The 15,506-nt window shown below is 39.9% G+C and overlaps 1 protein-coding gene across 1 annotated transcript; it reads left to right on the top strand.

Annotated features, from left to right (window-relative positions):
- Positions 1 to 7,799: 7,799 nt before the first annotated feature.
- LOC120023664 lies at positions 7,800 to 14,477 on the top strand. The gene is made up of 10 exons (XM_038967717.1): positions 7,800 to 8,042; positions 8,594 to 8,743; positions 9,062 to 9,192; positions 9,303 to 9,439; positions 9,562 to 9,655; positions 10,056 to 10,167; positions 10,459 to 10,682; positions 10,834 to 11,005; positions 11,100 to 11,227; positions 11,397 to 14,477. The coding sequence occupies exons 1-10, from the start codon at positions 7,931 to 7,933 to the stop codon at positions 11,712 to 11,714; spliced, it is 1,578 nt and encodes a 525-aa protein (XP_038823645.1). The 5' UTR covers positions 7,800 to 7,930; the 3' UTR covers positions 11,715 to 14,477.
- Positions 14,478 to 15,506: the final 1,029 nt, after the last annotated feature.

Raw genomic sequence — 15,506 nt, 5'->3', positions numbered from 1 at the left:
TGTACTCACACCCTACCATACCCCTGTCTGTACATTATGCCATTAATCTATCCTACCATGCCCAGAAATCTGCTCCTTTTATTCTCTGTTCCCAATGTACTAGACAACCAGTTCTTATAGCCTTTAGCCGTACCCTCATCCTACTCCTGTTCTGTTCCTCTGGTGATGTAGAGGTTAACCCAGGCCTTGTGTGTCCCCAGGCGCTCTCATTTGTTGACTTCTTTAACCGTAAGAGCCTTGGGTTCATGCATGTTAACATCAGAAGCCTCCTCCCTAAGTTTGCTTTATTCACTGCTTTAGAACACTCTGCCAACCCTGATGTCCTAGCCTTGTCTGAATCCTGGCTTAGGAAGGCCACCAAAAATTCTGAAATTTCCATCCCTAACTACAACCTTTTCCATCAAGATAGAACTGCTAAAGGGGGCGGAGAAGCAATCTACTGCAGAGACAGCCTGCAGAGTTCTGTCATACTATCAGATTTCAAAAAGGCTTTACGGCGAGGACAGCGCCCCGCATACAAACACATGAAAAACATATTTCAACCAGGCAGGTGCGACACGAAAGTCAGAAATAGCGATATAAAAAATGCCTTACCTTTGATAATCTTCTTCTGTTGGCACTCCAAAAGGTCCCAGTTACATCACAAATGGTCCTTTTGTTCGATAATGTCCTTTATATCCATAAAAACTCAGTTTAGCTGGCGTGCTTCAGTCAATAATCCACCCACTTTCCCTCCATCAAAATGCATACAAAATGAATCCCAAACGTTACTAATAAACTTTTCCAAACAAGTCAAACAATGTTTATAATCAAACCTTAGGTACCCTAATACGTAATTAAACGATAACATTTAAGACGGAGAATCGTTATTGTCTTTACCGGAGAAAAATACCAAAGAACGCGCTCTCTTCCATGCACTTGGAAACACAACAGCCAAAATGGGAGCCACCTAGAAAAACTACAATTTCTGGCTAATTTTTCCAAAAACCAGCCTGACACTCTTTCTAAAGACTGTTGACATCTAGTGGAAGCCCTAGAAATTGCAATTTGGGAGGACTTGGCCTTATAATAAAAGTGATGGTTTGTACTCAGGGTTTCACCTGCCATATCAGTTCTGTTATACTCACAGACATTATTTTAACAGTTTTAGAAACCTTTGAGTGGTTTCTATCCAGATCTACCAATTATATGCATATCCTAGCTTCTGGGCCTGAGTAACAGGCAGTTTACTTTGGGCACGCTTTTCATCCTGATGTCAAAATACTGCCCCCTTACTCAAGAGAGGTTAACAAACTATAGTTTTAGGAAGTCGGTTAGGACATCTACTTTGTGCATGGCACAAGTCATTTTTCCAACAATTGTTTACAGACCTGTGGATGTATTTCAAAGCCTACCTTCAAACTCAGTGCCTCTTTGCTTGACATCATGGGAAAATCAAATGAAATCAGCCAAGACCTCAGAAAAAAATTGGGAGCAATTTCCAAATGCCTGAAGGTACCATGTTTATCTGTACAAACAATAGTACTCAAGTTTAAACACCATGGAACCACTCAGCCATCATCTCACTCAGGAAGGAGATGCTTTGTGTCTCCTAGAGATGAACGTACTTTGGTGCGAAAAGTGCAAATCAATCCCAGAACAACAGCAAAGGACCTTGTGAATATGCTGGAGGAAACAGGTACAAAAAATCCACAGGAAAACGAGTGCTAAATCGACATAACCTGAAAGGCCGCTCAGCAAGGAAGAAGCAACTGCTCCATACCGCCATAAAAAAGCCAGACTACGGTTTGCAACTGCACATGGGGACAAAGACCGTACTTTTTGGAGAAATGTCCTCTGGTCTGATGAAACAAGAATAGAACTGTTTGGCCATAATGACCATCGTTATGTTTGGAGGAAAAAGGGGGAGGCTTGCAAGCTGAAGAACACCATCCCAACCGTGAAGCACGGGGGTGGCAGCATCATGTTGTCATTGAGTGTATGTAAACTTCTGACCCACTGGGAATGTGATGAAAGAAATAAAGTCTGAAATAAATCATTCTCTCTACTATTATTCTGACATTTCACATTCTTAAAATAAAGTGGTGATCCTAACTGACCTAAGACAGGGAATTTTTACTCTAATTAAATATCAGGAAGTGTGAAACTGAGTTTAAATGTAATTGGCTAAGGTGTATGTAAACTTCCGACTTCAACTGTAGGTCTCTGGCTAGACTATAAACTCGCCTTCCAGACTCATATTAAGAATCTCCAATCCACAATGAAATCTAGAATCGGCTTCCTGTTTCGCAACAAAGCCTCCTTCACTCATGCTGCCAAACATACCCTCGTAAAACTGACTATCCTACCGATCCTTGACTTCGGCGATGTCATTTACAAAATAGCCTCCAACGCTCTACTCAGCAAATTGGATGCAGTCTATCACAGTGCCATCCGTTTTGTCACCAAAGCCTCATATACTACCCATCACTGCGACCTGTATGCTCTCGTTGGCTGGTCCTCGCTACATATTCGTCGCCAAACCCACTGGGTCCAGGTCATCTATAAGTCTTTGCTAGGTAAATATCCGCCTTATCTCAGCTCACTGGTCACCATAGCAACACCCACCCGTAGCACGCGCTCCTGCAGGCATATTTCACTGGTCATCCTCAAAGCCAAGCCGCATTTCCTTCCAGTTCTCTGCTGCCAATGACTGGAACGAATTGCAAAAATCACTGAAGTTGGTCGACTTATATCTCCCTCTCTAACTTTAAGCGTCAGCTGTCAGAGCAGCTTACCGATCGCTGCAGCTGTACACAGCCCATCTGTAAATAGTCCATCCAACCAACCAACTACCGACCTCATCCCCATATTTGTTTTTGTTTTTCTTCTCTTTTGCACACCAGTATTTCTACTTGCACATCTCATCTGCACATATATCACTCCAGTGTAAATTGCTAAATTGTAATTACTTTGCCACTATGGCCTATTTATTGCCTTACCTCCTTACTTCATTTGCACAGATTTTTCTATTGTGTTATTGACTGTACGTTTGTTCATCCCATGTGTAACTCTGTGTTTTTGTTGCACTGCTTTGCTTTATCTTGGCCAGGTCGCAGTTGTAAATGAGAACTTGTTCTCAACTGGCCTACCTGGTTAAATAAAGGTAAAATAAAAAATACATGATAATAAGAAAATATTCTATAGTGTTTCGCCCTGGATGTTAGATACAATTTTCTATGGTGGACTCTGAATTGACTATTGTGTTATGTTCCTCAAAGCATGCTTCCCACAGTTGTCACATTGGCTGGATGTCCTTTGGGTGGTGAACCATTCTTGATAGACACAGGAAACTGTTGAGTGAAAAACCTTGCAGCGTTGCAGTTTGACACAAACCGGTGCGCCTGGCACCTACTACCATACCCCGTTCAAAGGCACTTAAATCTTTTGTCTTGCACATTCATTCTCTGAATGACACACAAACACAATCCATGTCTCGAGGCTTAAAAATAATAATTTAACCTGTCTCCTCCCCTTCATCTACACTGAAACAGATTTATCAGGTGACATCAATAAGGGATCATATCTTTCACCTGGATTCACCTGGTCAGTCTATGTCATGGAAAGAGCAGGTGTTCCTACTGTTTTGTATGCCCTGTGTATAGTCTTGATGTGCAGTCAGTGCAAGATAGGGTCAATGCAGATATTTCCGTAGGGATTTCTCAATCGTAGGTTAAAAAGATTGCCCATAATGTAACTTAGAGATGCCATGTTGAGTATATCCTCAGGGAAAAGTATTTTACACGATTTAATCAGATTTAAGAGGACAAAGTTCATATCAACACAGACTATGCACAGGAGAGTACTGCAGTATACACTACAATATGATTCTTCCACTGGGCTTTGTGGCAAGGACATCAAGATTTAAGTCACTTGCTCAAACCCCATGAGCTACCCAGTGAGCAGCACTCATGTCCCTGGGTTTTCAAATGCTAATGACGAGTGGCGCTGAAAGCCTCAAATTGGGACATGCAATTCATCCTGTGGTGTTTGGTGAGGCCTAGTTCATGTTGGAAAGGCTGGGGTCCTTCCCCTTCCCCCCTCTAGTCTTTTGTGTGCTGCCGAAATAGGCACAGATGTTCGTCTCGCCTCACACAGGGCCACTCTCCCCCTAATCGCCACCCTGTATGTGTACGGCTTGCACCTGCCCAACAGCTCTCTCTCTTTCTCTCTTTATCTCTCTCTCCACTGAATTAAGGTCTTGCCTGATGTCTCCCAATATCGGCTATTTCTCAGGCGCCTGATTCTTAAAACATTGAACTGAGGATTGGGGGATGAAGGGAGGAGAGGGGTGGGTGGAAGCGGAGGTGGGGGTACTCTTTTGTTAATGTGGGGAGAGGCAAAAGAGACAGAGGGGTTAGCCTTCCCCACTCCATCTGGAGACAATTTGGAACATAACACCCATGTATCAGCTCAGCCAAACCTCAATGCTGATGGTGCATTTGGGTTGCCCCCCTCTTTAGAGGTGGTAGATGGATGTGAGAGTAGGAGAGCCCTTAGAAATGTGACCAAAGTGCAGTTTGCTATGCATCTCCCGTAGTGTGGTGTGATTTGTTCATCTCGAAATGGTGCTTTCCAACTGTGTCCGGATATTTGTCCTTGCAGTCCAACGTTTTGTCACCATAGGTTTCTTGGAAACAATTTGTATGCTTTTAACTTGATTTCTTTGGGAGAAATAATTTGAGATGTAGAATTACCTTGAAATGAAATCCCCCCAGGTGCAAGCAGAGCTCAATGTAACTTTTGCTTTAGCTTGAACTAATGTCAGGGAAGGGGTACTCAAGTGAATCTATTCTAACTCCATACATGAGGGCAATACACACTCAATGCTAACTTGCCAATGCATTGATTTGGACTATTCTATAAAGCACTGCTTCAGTTAGAATCATTTATTATAGCGTGCAAAGATTTTTTCTATTGCAATGTTCCACCCAAGTACTTTCTAATTATCAAGTTGGGTTCTTACTTTCTGTTTTACATTTACATTTGCCTCTGTTGGTGAGCACTCTCCTCGTGCAGAGAGGCTATGCATACAAAGGTGCTGAGACCTATTTGGGTTGCTTCAATTTGCGAAGAGGAAGACTTCCCAACCCAGTCTCATGAGCTGTATGCTCCTGATTTCCACAGTACCATTTAGAAGGACACTCCATATGTTTTTACCCCCAGTTTGGCAGATATTGGCAACATTTTGGACCAAGTAAAGCCTGACTGACCAGTTGAGGATAAAACCAATATATTTGAGTCTCTGCTTAGTCCTCAGCTAGAGGAAAGGAGTTCTAGGAATTGTCTCTACTCTTTTTCTCAACTCAGATCCATTTAATGCAATATTCAGCCTGTGTCAAGTTGAGGAAGTGGTGATCGCTCTCCGAGGTCTCTGGTTCTCTGCTCTCTATATTTTAGCAACGTTCTCGACGTGTAGGCAGCTTGAGTCGACTGACACTCCTGTGATGTGTTGTGACAGTTTTATGGTTCTCTGGAGGACCCCTCTTTATTGCACGTCTTCGCTGAGTGCGGTGTACTGTAATCATCGCAACTTAACCACAACCGTGGCCCTAACTAGGGTACTGACGCTGTTATGCAACACTGGTGGGGGGCGAAGGAGGTCACATATTTGGTTTTCAAGCAGATGCACATCAGCGTCTTTGCATTTAGGCTATCTCATCCATAACCCACACTTCCACAAAATAACTTTAGTGATCCTTACTTTCTTGATTTAATCGGGCATCGGAGGGGAGGTTTGTCACGAAATGAACTGCTGCAGGAAAGTGTATTACCCCATAAACTCCAGTTGATAACTGCCTCAAAACGTCAAAACCTCAAATCCCTCAACATTTAACTTTCACAAGAAACAGTCAAATCAATAACGACTTGGATCGTTGAAAGAAAGAGAAAAACACAATCTTCAACCGACAGTACTGAGTTGTCAACACTAGTGCAAGTGCCAGCACATTCAACCACAGGCTTTACTAGACTTCTCTAGTCAGTTCTGTTTGATAATGCGGGCGCAGAGCCATTTAAAACTAGGTCAATGACCTCACGATCAGATATTATCGCGCTAATGGTGTTTTCTAAAGCAAGAAATAGACCTCTGAACTTTTCACCTATTACTACCTGTCAGGGAAATGAGATTGAGGCTGTAATCTCATATAAATATCTTGGAATTTTAATTGATGACGGCCTCTTTTAAATTGCATATTCAACAGCTTACAATTTTTTTTAAATTGAAGTTGGGATTTTATTTTAGGAATAAGCCCTGTTTTTCTTTTGAAGCCAGAAGGAGGCTAGTATCAGCTACATTTAGGCCTATACTAGACTATGGTGATATTTTATATAGGGTATGAATGCTCAGTTTTTGAGATCAATTGACACCCTTTACCATGGAGCATTGATATTTATTTTAAACTGCAAAACCCTTACGCACCACTGCACTTTATATACCAGGGTTGTCTGGCCTTCTCTAATCATTCGTCGGCTCAGTCACTGGTATACTTTTATATACAACGCCATTTTGGGTTTACTACTATTTTATTTGGGCATTTCTATTCTTCAGAAATGTGGTGGCTACTCTCTTCGTTAGCAGAACTTTATCAAGCTAACTGTTCCAGTTGTCCGAACTACATTTGGTAAAAGGGCTTTTATGTACTCTGTGCCATCAGCTTGGAACACCTTACAAAATAGTTCTAATCTGGAAGAATTTGTCCCGATTGGTGTTCTTTAATCATTGATGAAGGATTTTGAGGCTGATTCCTAGACCTGTCAATGTTTTTAATTTGCTGTTTTATGATTTCGTTATACTCCTGTGATTTCTATGGTTTTTACTAGATTACTTGTACACAGTAAAATCTGGAGAGTGTTTTTTCTGGAGTTAAAATTATTTTCCTCTCAAGTAGTGAAATTAAATAGTGTAATTATTACCAGTGGCCGCTAGAGTGGGAGCAAAAATACAGCTTAAATTCAATTGGAGTAAAACAGCATGACCACGCCCACTGATGTTGGTTAAATTGAGATTTTGCCGCCATTGTCCATTTGCAAGTGTCTCGTGAATGGAAAGAGTGGATAGATCGAGAGCGTGGATCCGTCGAACATCAGAAGTCATTCACAGAACCACAGAATTTCTTCATTTCTAAACTTAATTACAATTCCAGGTAAGTTCACTGGTATTTGTTCACTTTGTGTGCAAATTAAAACAGTTGAGCAACATTACAGCTAGCTAGCATTGTAGTGTAGGCTTACTGTTACTGCACGATTTGCATAGTCAGATGCCAATGTTAGCATCTAGCTAGAGCTAATTAGCTAGCTAGCTACAGTAACATTAAGTTATACCACTTCTAGTGGTTTATGGACAGTATGTACACCTGTTTTACATTTTCAACACAGTATTAGCTATTATCAGTAGCTGGCAGACTTTACTGACTACTGCCAGCAGGTTAGTCAGTGCAACATCTCTTTTACTCTGAAAAGCAAGCTGTTAGCAGACAGTTAGCGGTAGTTGGTCTGTGCTACATGTGTGTTTCACTCAAGTTTAGAGCTATTAGACAGTTTTTAGCTGCAGGTTGGTCGGTGCAGACAGGTGCATTTTACTCTGAACAGAGCTGATGGACAGTTTTAGCGCAGTTTGGTTGGTGCAAACACGTGCGTGTTACTCTGAACGTTAGAGCTGTTACCGGTTGACGGTTTTTGGCTGCAGTTTGGTCGGTGCAGCACCTGCGTTTGACTCTGAACTTTAGAGCTAGACAGTTTTTAGCTGCTGTTTGGTCGGTAAGACACGTGCGTTTTACTCTGAAAAGAGAGCTGTTAGTAGACAGTATTTAGCGGCAGGCAGGTCGATGCAACACGTGTTTTACTCTAAACAGAGCACTGCTCTCTTGTAATTTGTGTTAATGAGATTTAAATGAACTTTTTCTTGTCATCAAGGATGCAGGCTGTACGCGTGAAGTACAGGGATTGTCAGAAGTACATTTGTTATGAGGGGCAACTGACCTTCGAATCCTTTTTGGATTCTGGTGAGTGAAAAGTTTCAAATTTGACACAATATCCTATGGAACAACATACTTATACTGACACACTTTAAATAGACTTACTTTATATTTACTGTCAAATTGATTGCCGATTTCCTTGCTGATAATGAATACAAAGCAAACTTGCGCCTCCCCAAATCACAAATCAGTCAAAGATTGGTTTATGTTTTGGGAGTTGTCTAATTATGCTAATCTGTAGCTGCGCTCATTGTCTTTGCCTGTCATTAATGGTTTTAAAGAATAAGTGATACTAACATTTGTATGCCGCTACAATCTCAGTGTTGATAGCTATCTGTGGTGTATTGCTATAATATTCAGACTGCTGTTATAATAACTCAGTACGTGGCAGTAGTTGACAGGCTGTAGACTGCATATAATTGGAATTGATTTGGAAAGGAGCACTAAGTCCGTTTTGGGGTTACAATGTTCACGTAAAGATGACCTCTTGATTTCTGTCTTCTGTTCTGTTTTTTTCTCTAAAAAATACACAACATATTTAATCAATAAGGTTGTGCAATCTTATTTTGTCTTCACAGTTGCCAATAAATTTGACATTCCAACCTTGGACTTAAAAGTCTATGATGAATCGAAGACTGAAGTTGATGAGGAGGTGTTTGAGTTTCTTCTAAAGAAACAGGACCTTGGTGTGCTGGAGATTTGTTTACCCCAAGACCCAAATCCTTATGGTGAATTGCTTATTAGCTTAGAGCTTCACATTCATCCATACAGTCCTGGCTAGCCTAACACATGTTCTGAATATGTACGACAAGCAGATATATCTGCTGATTTATTTTCACATTTTGATATTTTAAAATGATCTTTGTTTCTGTGCTCACCTCTCCCACCCCTTTTAGAACAGTAGTGGGCCTAATCAATTCAAAATGTTACATTTTTGCATTCCGCTTGTCATTAACAAAAGTCCTCTAATCATAATGGATGTTTCCTCCTAAATTGTGTTATAATTAGTGTTAATCACACCAGTTAAATGTTAACATGATTGCTAGATTTGTTGAGCTCCTCTGCAAGCAGCTCCTTATCAAAATACAGTGGAGACAATGAGGGGGACTCCGATGACACCATTATATTGCAGCATAGTGCTACAAGAGAGACAGCTGAGGATAATCGTCTATCTCAAGTAAGTACTGCAAATTTCCAGTTTAAACAAATGCCAAACACGAAGATTGAGTGATAAATGACATCAACAAAAGTTGTGATCATGGTGTGTTTTAAATTACTCCAACTTAGATGATTGTAGACATTCTGAAGAACAAACCTGGAGGAGAGAGGATCATGAATGAGTATGCTCGGACAAAAAGCCTAACAGATAGCAGAAGACGCGATATGGTCAAGATATTGGTTGCACAAATGACAAGTGAACATGGGTATCTGTCATATACTCATTACATACCTTACCACCTAACACAATTTTTTTAGCAGAAGTTGTGATTTACACATCAATACTTTTGTTTGGATCTCAAACAGTAAAGTGTGTGTGTGTGTCTAGGACAAGTCCTTCAAGGAGTGTTAAAGAGGACTGCGCAAAGGGCATCATTGCCTTGTTCCCATACCTGGCCGATCCTAGGAGCAAGTTTGGTTATGTAAGTACATTAAAAACTAAGTCTAACCTTTTTAACTCTCTGGGAGTCTTACACCTTACAATTTGTCCAGAATGTCAATATTTAATTGTTTTACTGTTGGGTGCTGTTTTTATTTAAACTATAGATCTGTTAACATGTTTGTATGCCCACCATCTCTGACATCTCTCCTAAGCTCTATTTAAACTATAGATCTGTTAACATGTTTGTATGCCCACCATCTCTGCCATCTCTCCTAAGCTCAACTCTGGTGGTATAAAAGCCGTTAAGTTCTGCACTGCGAGGGTCAGACCTGTTGAATGAGCAAATGTTCATCTATGGTCGCATCTGTAGTTTTAAGGATAAAAATGAATATGAAGATATTTTAACCTGCTCACTCAAAGTGAATTATACTTTACTTTAGGAGCATTATTACAATGCAGAAGATGGGAGTGGATATCTAGCATGGAGACTGAAATTTGTTCAAAGGGAAGCATCAGAGGGACGACAGAAGGCCATGCGTCAGTCACTGACATGTAAGTGATTTTGATTGTAGTTAGTCTCATTCATGACACATGACCAGAGAATAATTGTGTGAACATCTGTATAAGCAAGTGTTTCTTAGTCTCTTACTCTTTTAGTATTTATTAGTATGAATTCTGTTTCTGAGTCAAATAAATCCTACTTTTCATCTGGTGACGTAACTGCATGCATGGCCATCCTTGCAGAGTTTCCGAGCATTGTTTTTTATATCTTATGACACAATATTGTATACTTGCATAGAGCAGACAAACCCAGCAATCTGTAAAAGTTTCACCATGTTACAGGTGGTCCAAAAGCTGATAGAGACCCCTTCAGAGAGGAAAACTGTCCAACAACAGAAAGCCTGTGTTGTGAGGCCATTGCACTGATGAAGGATACGGCTGAGGAAGCAATTGTAAAGGAGAAGATGAAGCAGACGTTCGCCTATCGCCAAAAGATGGTTCATGACCCAGTGAAGTCCTCTGAAATATTCACAGCTTTTCCAAGATTCCAAGACATAGCAGGAATGGTATGTGGTTCTTCGACTGCCTTGCCTTGAAACTGTCAGGACAATTGTTTTCTGTTCTACAACAGTCTGATTAGGATTGTGATATATTACATGATAGTGCCACACCATAATATTTACTGTTCTGTCTTGACTTATTCCATCTTGTCTGCAGATTGAGCAAGATTTTAGGCTGATGTTTGGTGATGCAACCTCCGCAAAGTTCCTGGAGAAGTGGCCTACTCTCTACAAGCAGAAAGTCATTGACCAAAGCCGTGGCCTCACACAGACAGGCAACCTGCAAGACCTGGTTCAAAATGCTGAATCCACAAGAGAAGTGAAAAATGGTATGCTGGAATAAAATGATTATACTAATGAAAGGTAGCGTTGTTTTTGAAAGCAAAATGGAATGTAACTTTCAGTGAAAATGTGTACTTTCAGGATGGGACAGTGACATGTCCTCCATTTTGGTCCTTGTCCACCTTCTTCCACCGTCACCTCTTGGCCGCAAGAGACCAGGAAAAATCTCAGCCAGACACGCCAGTGACCACATTGTGAAGTTTATCAAGGTGAGGTTACAGTTGACTGTTCTGTCCCCATTCCTAATCCTATAAACTACTTTTAAGAATATGGACAAATCATGGTAAGATCATGTGTAGCTGTAATTTACATTTTCACAAACTGTTTGCGAACCGTGATTCATTTTAATAGCACACTAATTAAGTTATTGTGTCACAGACTGGGACCAGCATCCAGGGGCATCTGGAGAGCGTCATGGAAAGCTTTCAACCCTATCTGCTTGCTGTGGGGACCCAGAGGAGTGCGATTCACAAGTACTTCATTGTGATTGACAAACATGCAATACCTTGTAAGTCACCAGACTCTCTTGCCTGTTTTGATGAGCTTTTCAAAGCTCATTTTGTCTTTGGTACCTCGTACAACCAGAATCTGGTAAATGTGTACAACTTCTTGCAAACCACAATTTATGAAATTGATGTTGATACCACTAAGGTTAATCCTAGGGTTGCAGAGTTGCGGGCTCGGATGCTGCATTGAGTTGCTAAACGTTTTGAAGTTGCAAAGGGTTAAAACACAGCATAGGAAATAACCTTTTTCATTTCACACATCATCTAAAATGTTGTGTTTTGCTTGCAAATGCCCCCAGGCAAATGCTAATCCCTTGACACAACACTTGAAGTTGGTCCACGGACTTTGTCCAGGAAAGACACTTGGTCTTAAATGCGGTCAGGCTGGTTGTTCACAAGTTTATGGTACTTTTTCTGGGTTCAGAAAGCATCTTTATAAAGCACATGAACCCTGTTCTGATCATGGCGAACGCCCCTCTACAGCTGAATATGGAGCAGTAAGTCATTTTGATGACTTGCCATCAACGAGTTCCCCTTCTGACTCAGTCCTTGTCAATAAGAGTCTTGTAGACAGCCGCGCTGCAACCATAGCTGAGCTTAAAGTGGCAGGTGTAGGTGAAACCACCATTAACTCGTTGGTAATTTCCATGGAAGAGATAGTTGATGATATTCAAGCTAAAGAATCTGAAGAAGTGTCTGTCTATACAGGAGCCTATTAAAAGTGACATTGAGTGTAAAATTCATCAGTGTTTTGAAAAAATGTCATCCTTTTGGTGTATTAAATTCTGAAAGTAAGAAGGCAGTATTTTACAGAAAAGTGGGGAAGGGTAGACCCAGTTGAACACGTTCTTGGTACAAGATTTGATGCACAACGCAATCGGACTACTGGAGGCTATGATCAAATTGTTACTGATAAATTTGTTTACATCCCAATGTTGAAAAAATTGCAGTTTATTTACAAACACCCTAATATGAAGGAGATGATGCAGACTGATTGTAGTTCAAGAGAACTTTATGACTTACGTGATGGAGATCTGTTCAAGAGCCATGTTCTATTTTCAAAACAGAAGCATGCAATTCAGATACAGCTTTTCTATGATTTTGAAACTGCAAATCCTCTTGGATCAAAACGGGGAATACATAAATTAGGAGCAATCTATTTCACCTTACGGAATTTTTCTCAAGTTCAACTCATTTCTGCTTAATATTCATTTGGTTGCTTTATTTCATGCCCAAGATGTTAAAACATGTCTTTTCTAAAATACTTGATCCAATTGTGCAGGGTATTAAAGTACTTGAGAGGGATGGAATTATGGTCACCTTGTATGATCAACCAGTGTATGGAACTATTGACCAAGTTACAGGTGACAACCTTGGTCTTCACTGTTTATTTGGTTTTGTTGAATCATTCAGTGCCAGATATTGTTGCTGCTTTTGTCTTGCTGAGAAAGGACTTTCAGACTGAATTTGATGAAGATTCACCCAAGATAGTTATGCGAACTCGAGCACTTCATGCATAACACTGTCAAAAAAGGAGACAAATCCCAGTCTTCCCTATGTGATGGGTGTTAAACGATCTTGCATTCTAAAACTCCTTGCAGTACTTCAATACATCTGAAAACTTCTCTGTCAATATTATGCATGATATCTTGAAGGGAGTGGCACAATATGAAAATAAACTGCTAATACTGCACTTGATAAACAAGTACACAACATCAAATGACAGACAGGAGAATAAAGAGCTGTAACTATGGTTACATGGAGCAAAACAACAAACCTCCTGCAGTGGAGTTAGGAGAGGACTAATGACTTGGGGTTAAATGCTATCTAGTCCTGGTGTTTACTTCTCAATCTACCACTTATCTTTGGAGACTTAGTTTGTCCAAATGATCTACACTGGTATTTACTGTTGCTGTTGCTTCAGATAGTAAACATTGTATTTTCTCCAATGATATCAAAGTGTATTACAACTTTTTTTGAGACACTTAATCGCAGAACACCACAGGTTATTCAAGCAAAAAATAGGCTGCTACCGAAGCATCATTTTATGGTGCAATACCCCACATGTATGCTTAAAATTGGACCAGTTTTACATAGCTGGTGCAGGTGCTGCAAAGCATAATTTGAAAAAAAACCTTAAGCTTAAAAAATAACTAAACATTGGTAAAAAAAACACAAGTCAAATAGCATACAGTTGGCAGACATTTGACACCAACAGAGTCATGATCGGTTCAGGTAAAATGTTATTTTTAAATGTGGTGGACTGGGACTGTAAGATGGCTGAGACTGAGGTACCAATTGACACCACGGTTTTAAATGTTAAATGTGCCAAACACCATGGAAATATGTATCGTTTAGTTTGTCTTAAAGTCCATTGTGAGATGCCAGTTTTCAGAAAATCCACCATGTTACAGATGAGAGGTTACTTTTGCCCTACAAACTGTGTCTTGATGAACATTTTAATGCATATAGAGTTGGGTGTGCAACAGAGGGACCGTATCTAGTTGTTAAAGAGCTTTTCTGTCGCAAAGCACTTGATATACAAGATGTCTTAGTTGTGGTGATTCAAGTTTGTTTGTTCCATATTGTTTCCCGTGACTCCAAAAAACGGCACAGTAAGCTCTTTTAAAACCAATATGTATTGTATTGCAATATTGGCTTTTTTATTTACTTTTAATAAAGGGGGGGACAGATGCCAAAATGTCATTTTACAGAGGCCAGTTTTATTTTATCATCAGTGTTTTTGATATGTGAGATGCCAGTTTCACAAAATCCTCCATGTCATTGTTAGATGTATTGAATTGCAATATTGAGCTTTTTTATGTACATGTATTTAAAGTGAACAGAGGCCAACATTTAATTTCAGTCCACAATTTTATTTTATCATCAGTATTTTGATATACGCATTGCAAATGTCTTACATTTAAGAATAAAGTGCTTTGTTAAATACTGACTTCTGATTTATTGACATTAAGTTTAGTTGTACAAACGCTACTCTTGACTGATGATATTCAATTCTATATTGAGTGAATTGGCAGTATTTGTTTCCATGTTAAGCTTAATAGAGTAAATTACAGTTTGCAGAGTTAAATATAAACACTGAATAGAGTAGAAATAACTCTGAAAATTGAACTCTGCAACAAGAGACTGGGATGAAATGTTGTCTTTTGTAGAGTATAATTGTATTCAATTTGAGTAAAATTTACTCAAATGTACTGTGTAGTGTTTCATGTCTGTCTGTAATTGTGTAATGACTTGGTGCTGCCATTCTTGGCCAGGACGCTCTTGAAAAAGAGATTTCAAATCTCAATGAGCCCTTCCTGGTTAAATAAAACAATTGTGATTCTCACGATTCTATATATATATATTACGAGTTGATGTTCCAAACATATTTGTATGTATGCTGCAGAGAGACAAGAGAGCATGAGAAAATTACTTTTGATCAGTCATGGAAATAAAAGTGCTGAATTTGTTGGCTCACTACTTAAAAAAGATGGAGAACAAGCTATAGGATTAAAAATAACTAGGTTTTGGAGCCGGCACAGCCGACTAGTGCTGTCACACCCTGGCCTTAGTATTCTTTGTTTTCTTTATTATTTTAGTTAGGTCAGGGTGTGACATGGGGAATGTATGTGTTTTTTGTAGTGTCTAGGGTGGTTGTAAGGTTTAGGGGGTTTATTAGAGTAGTTGGGTTTATGTTTAGTATAGAAGTCTAGCTGTGTCTATGGTTGCCTGAATGGTTCTCAATCAGAGACAGATGTCATTAATTGTCTCTGATTGGGAGCCATATTTAAGGCAGCCATAGGCACTAGGTTTTTGTGGGTAATTGTCTGTGTCTAGGTTGCATGTTTGCACTTAGTCTTTTGATAGCTTCACGTTCGTCTGTTTGTTGTTTTGTTTCGTTGTCCTTCTTCCAATTAAAGAGAAGATGTATTTTCCACACGCTGCGCCTTGGTCCTCTCTCTCTCCCATTGACGATCGT

The sequence above is a fragment of the Salvelinus namaycush genome, chromosome 28 (assembly GCF_016432855.1).
Source record: "Salvelinus namaycush isolate Seneca chromosome 28, SaNama_1.0, whole genome shotgun sequence".
Classification (NCBI taxonomy): Eukaryota; Metazoa; Chordata; class Actinopteri; order Salmoniformes; family Salmonidae; genus Salvelinus; species Salvelinus namaycush.
Note: the sequence above shows the minus strand (reverse complement) of the source record. Positions and strands in the feature narration are given on the sequence as shown.

What these genes read in the sequence shown, in the direction of transcription:
- LOC120023664 (XM_038967717.1), top strand. Translation starts at nt 7,931, where the DNA reads ATGAACTTTTTCTTGTCATCAAGGATGCAGGCTGTACGCGTGAAGTAC. An exon ending in CGAATCCTTTTTGGATTCTG is followed by an intron (nt 8,043 to 8,593) that starts GTGAGTGAAAAG and finishes TTGTCTTCACAG; the next exon opens with TTGCCAATAAATTTGACATT. An exon ending in CACAAGAGAAGTGAAAAATG is followed by an intron (nt 11,006 to 11,099) that starts GTATGCTGGAAT and finishes GTGTACTTTCAG; the next exon opens with GATGGGACAGTGACATGTCC.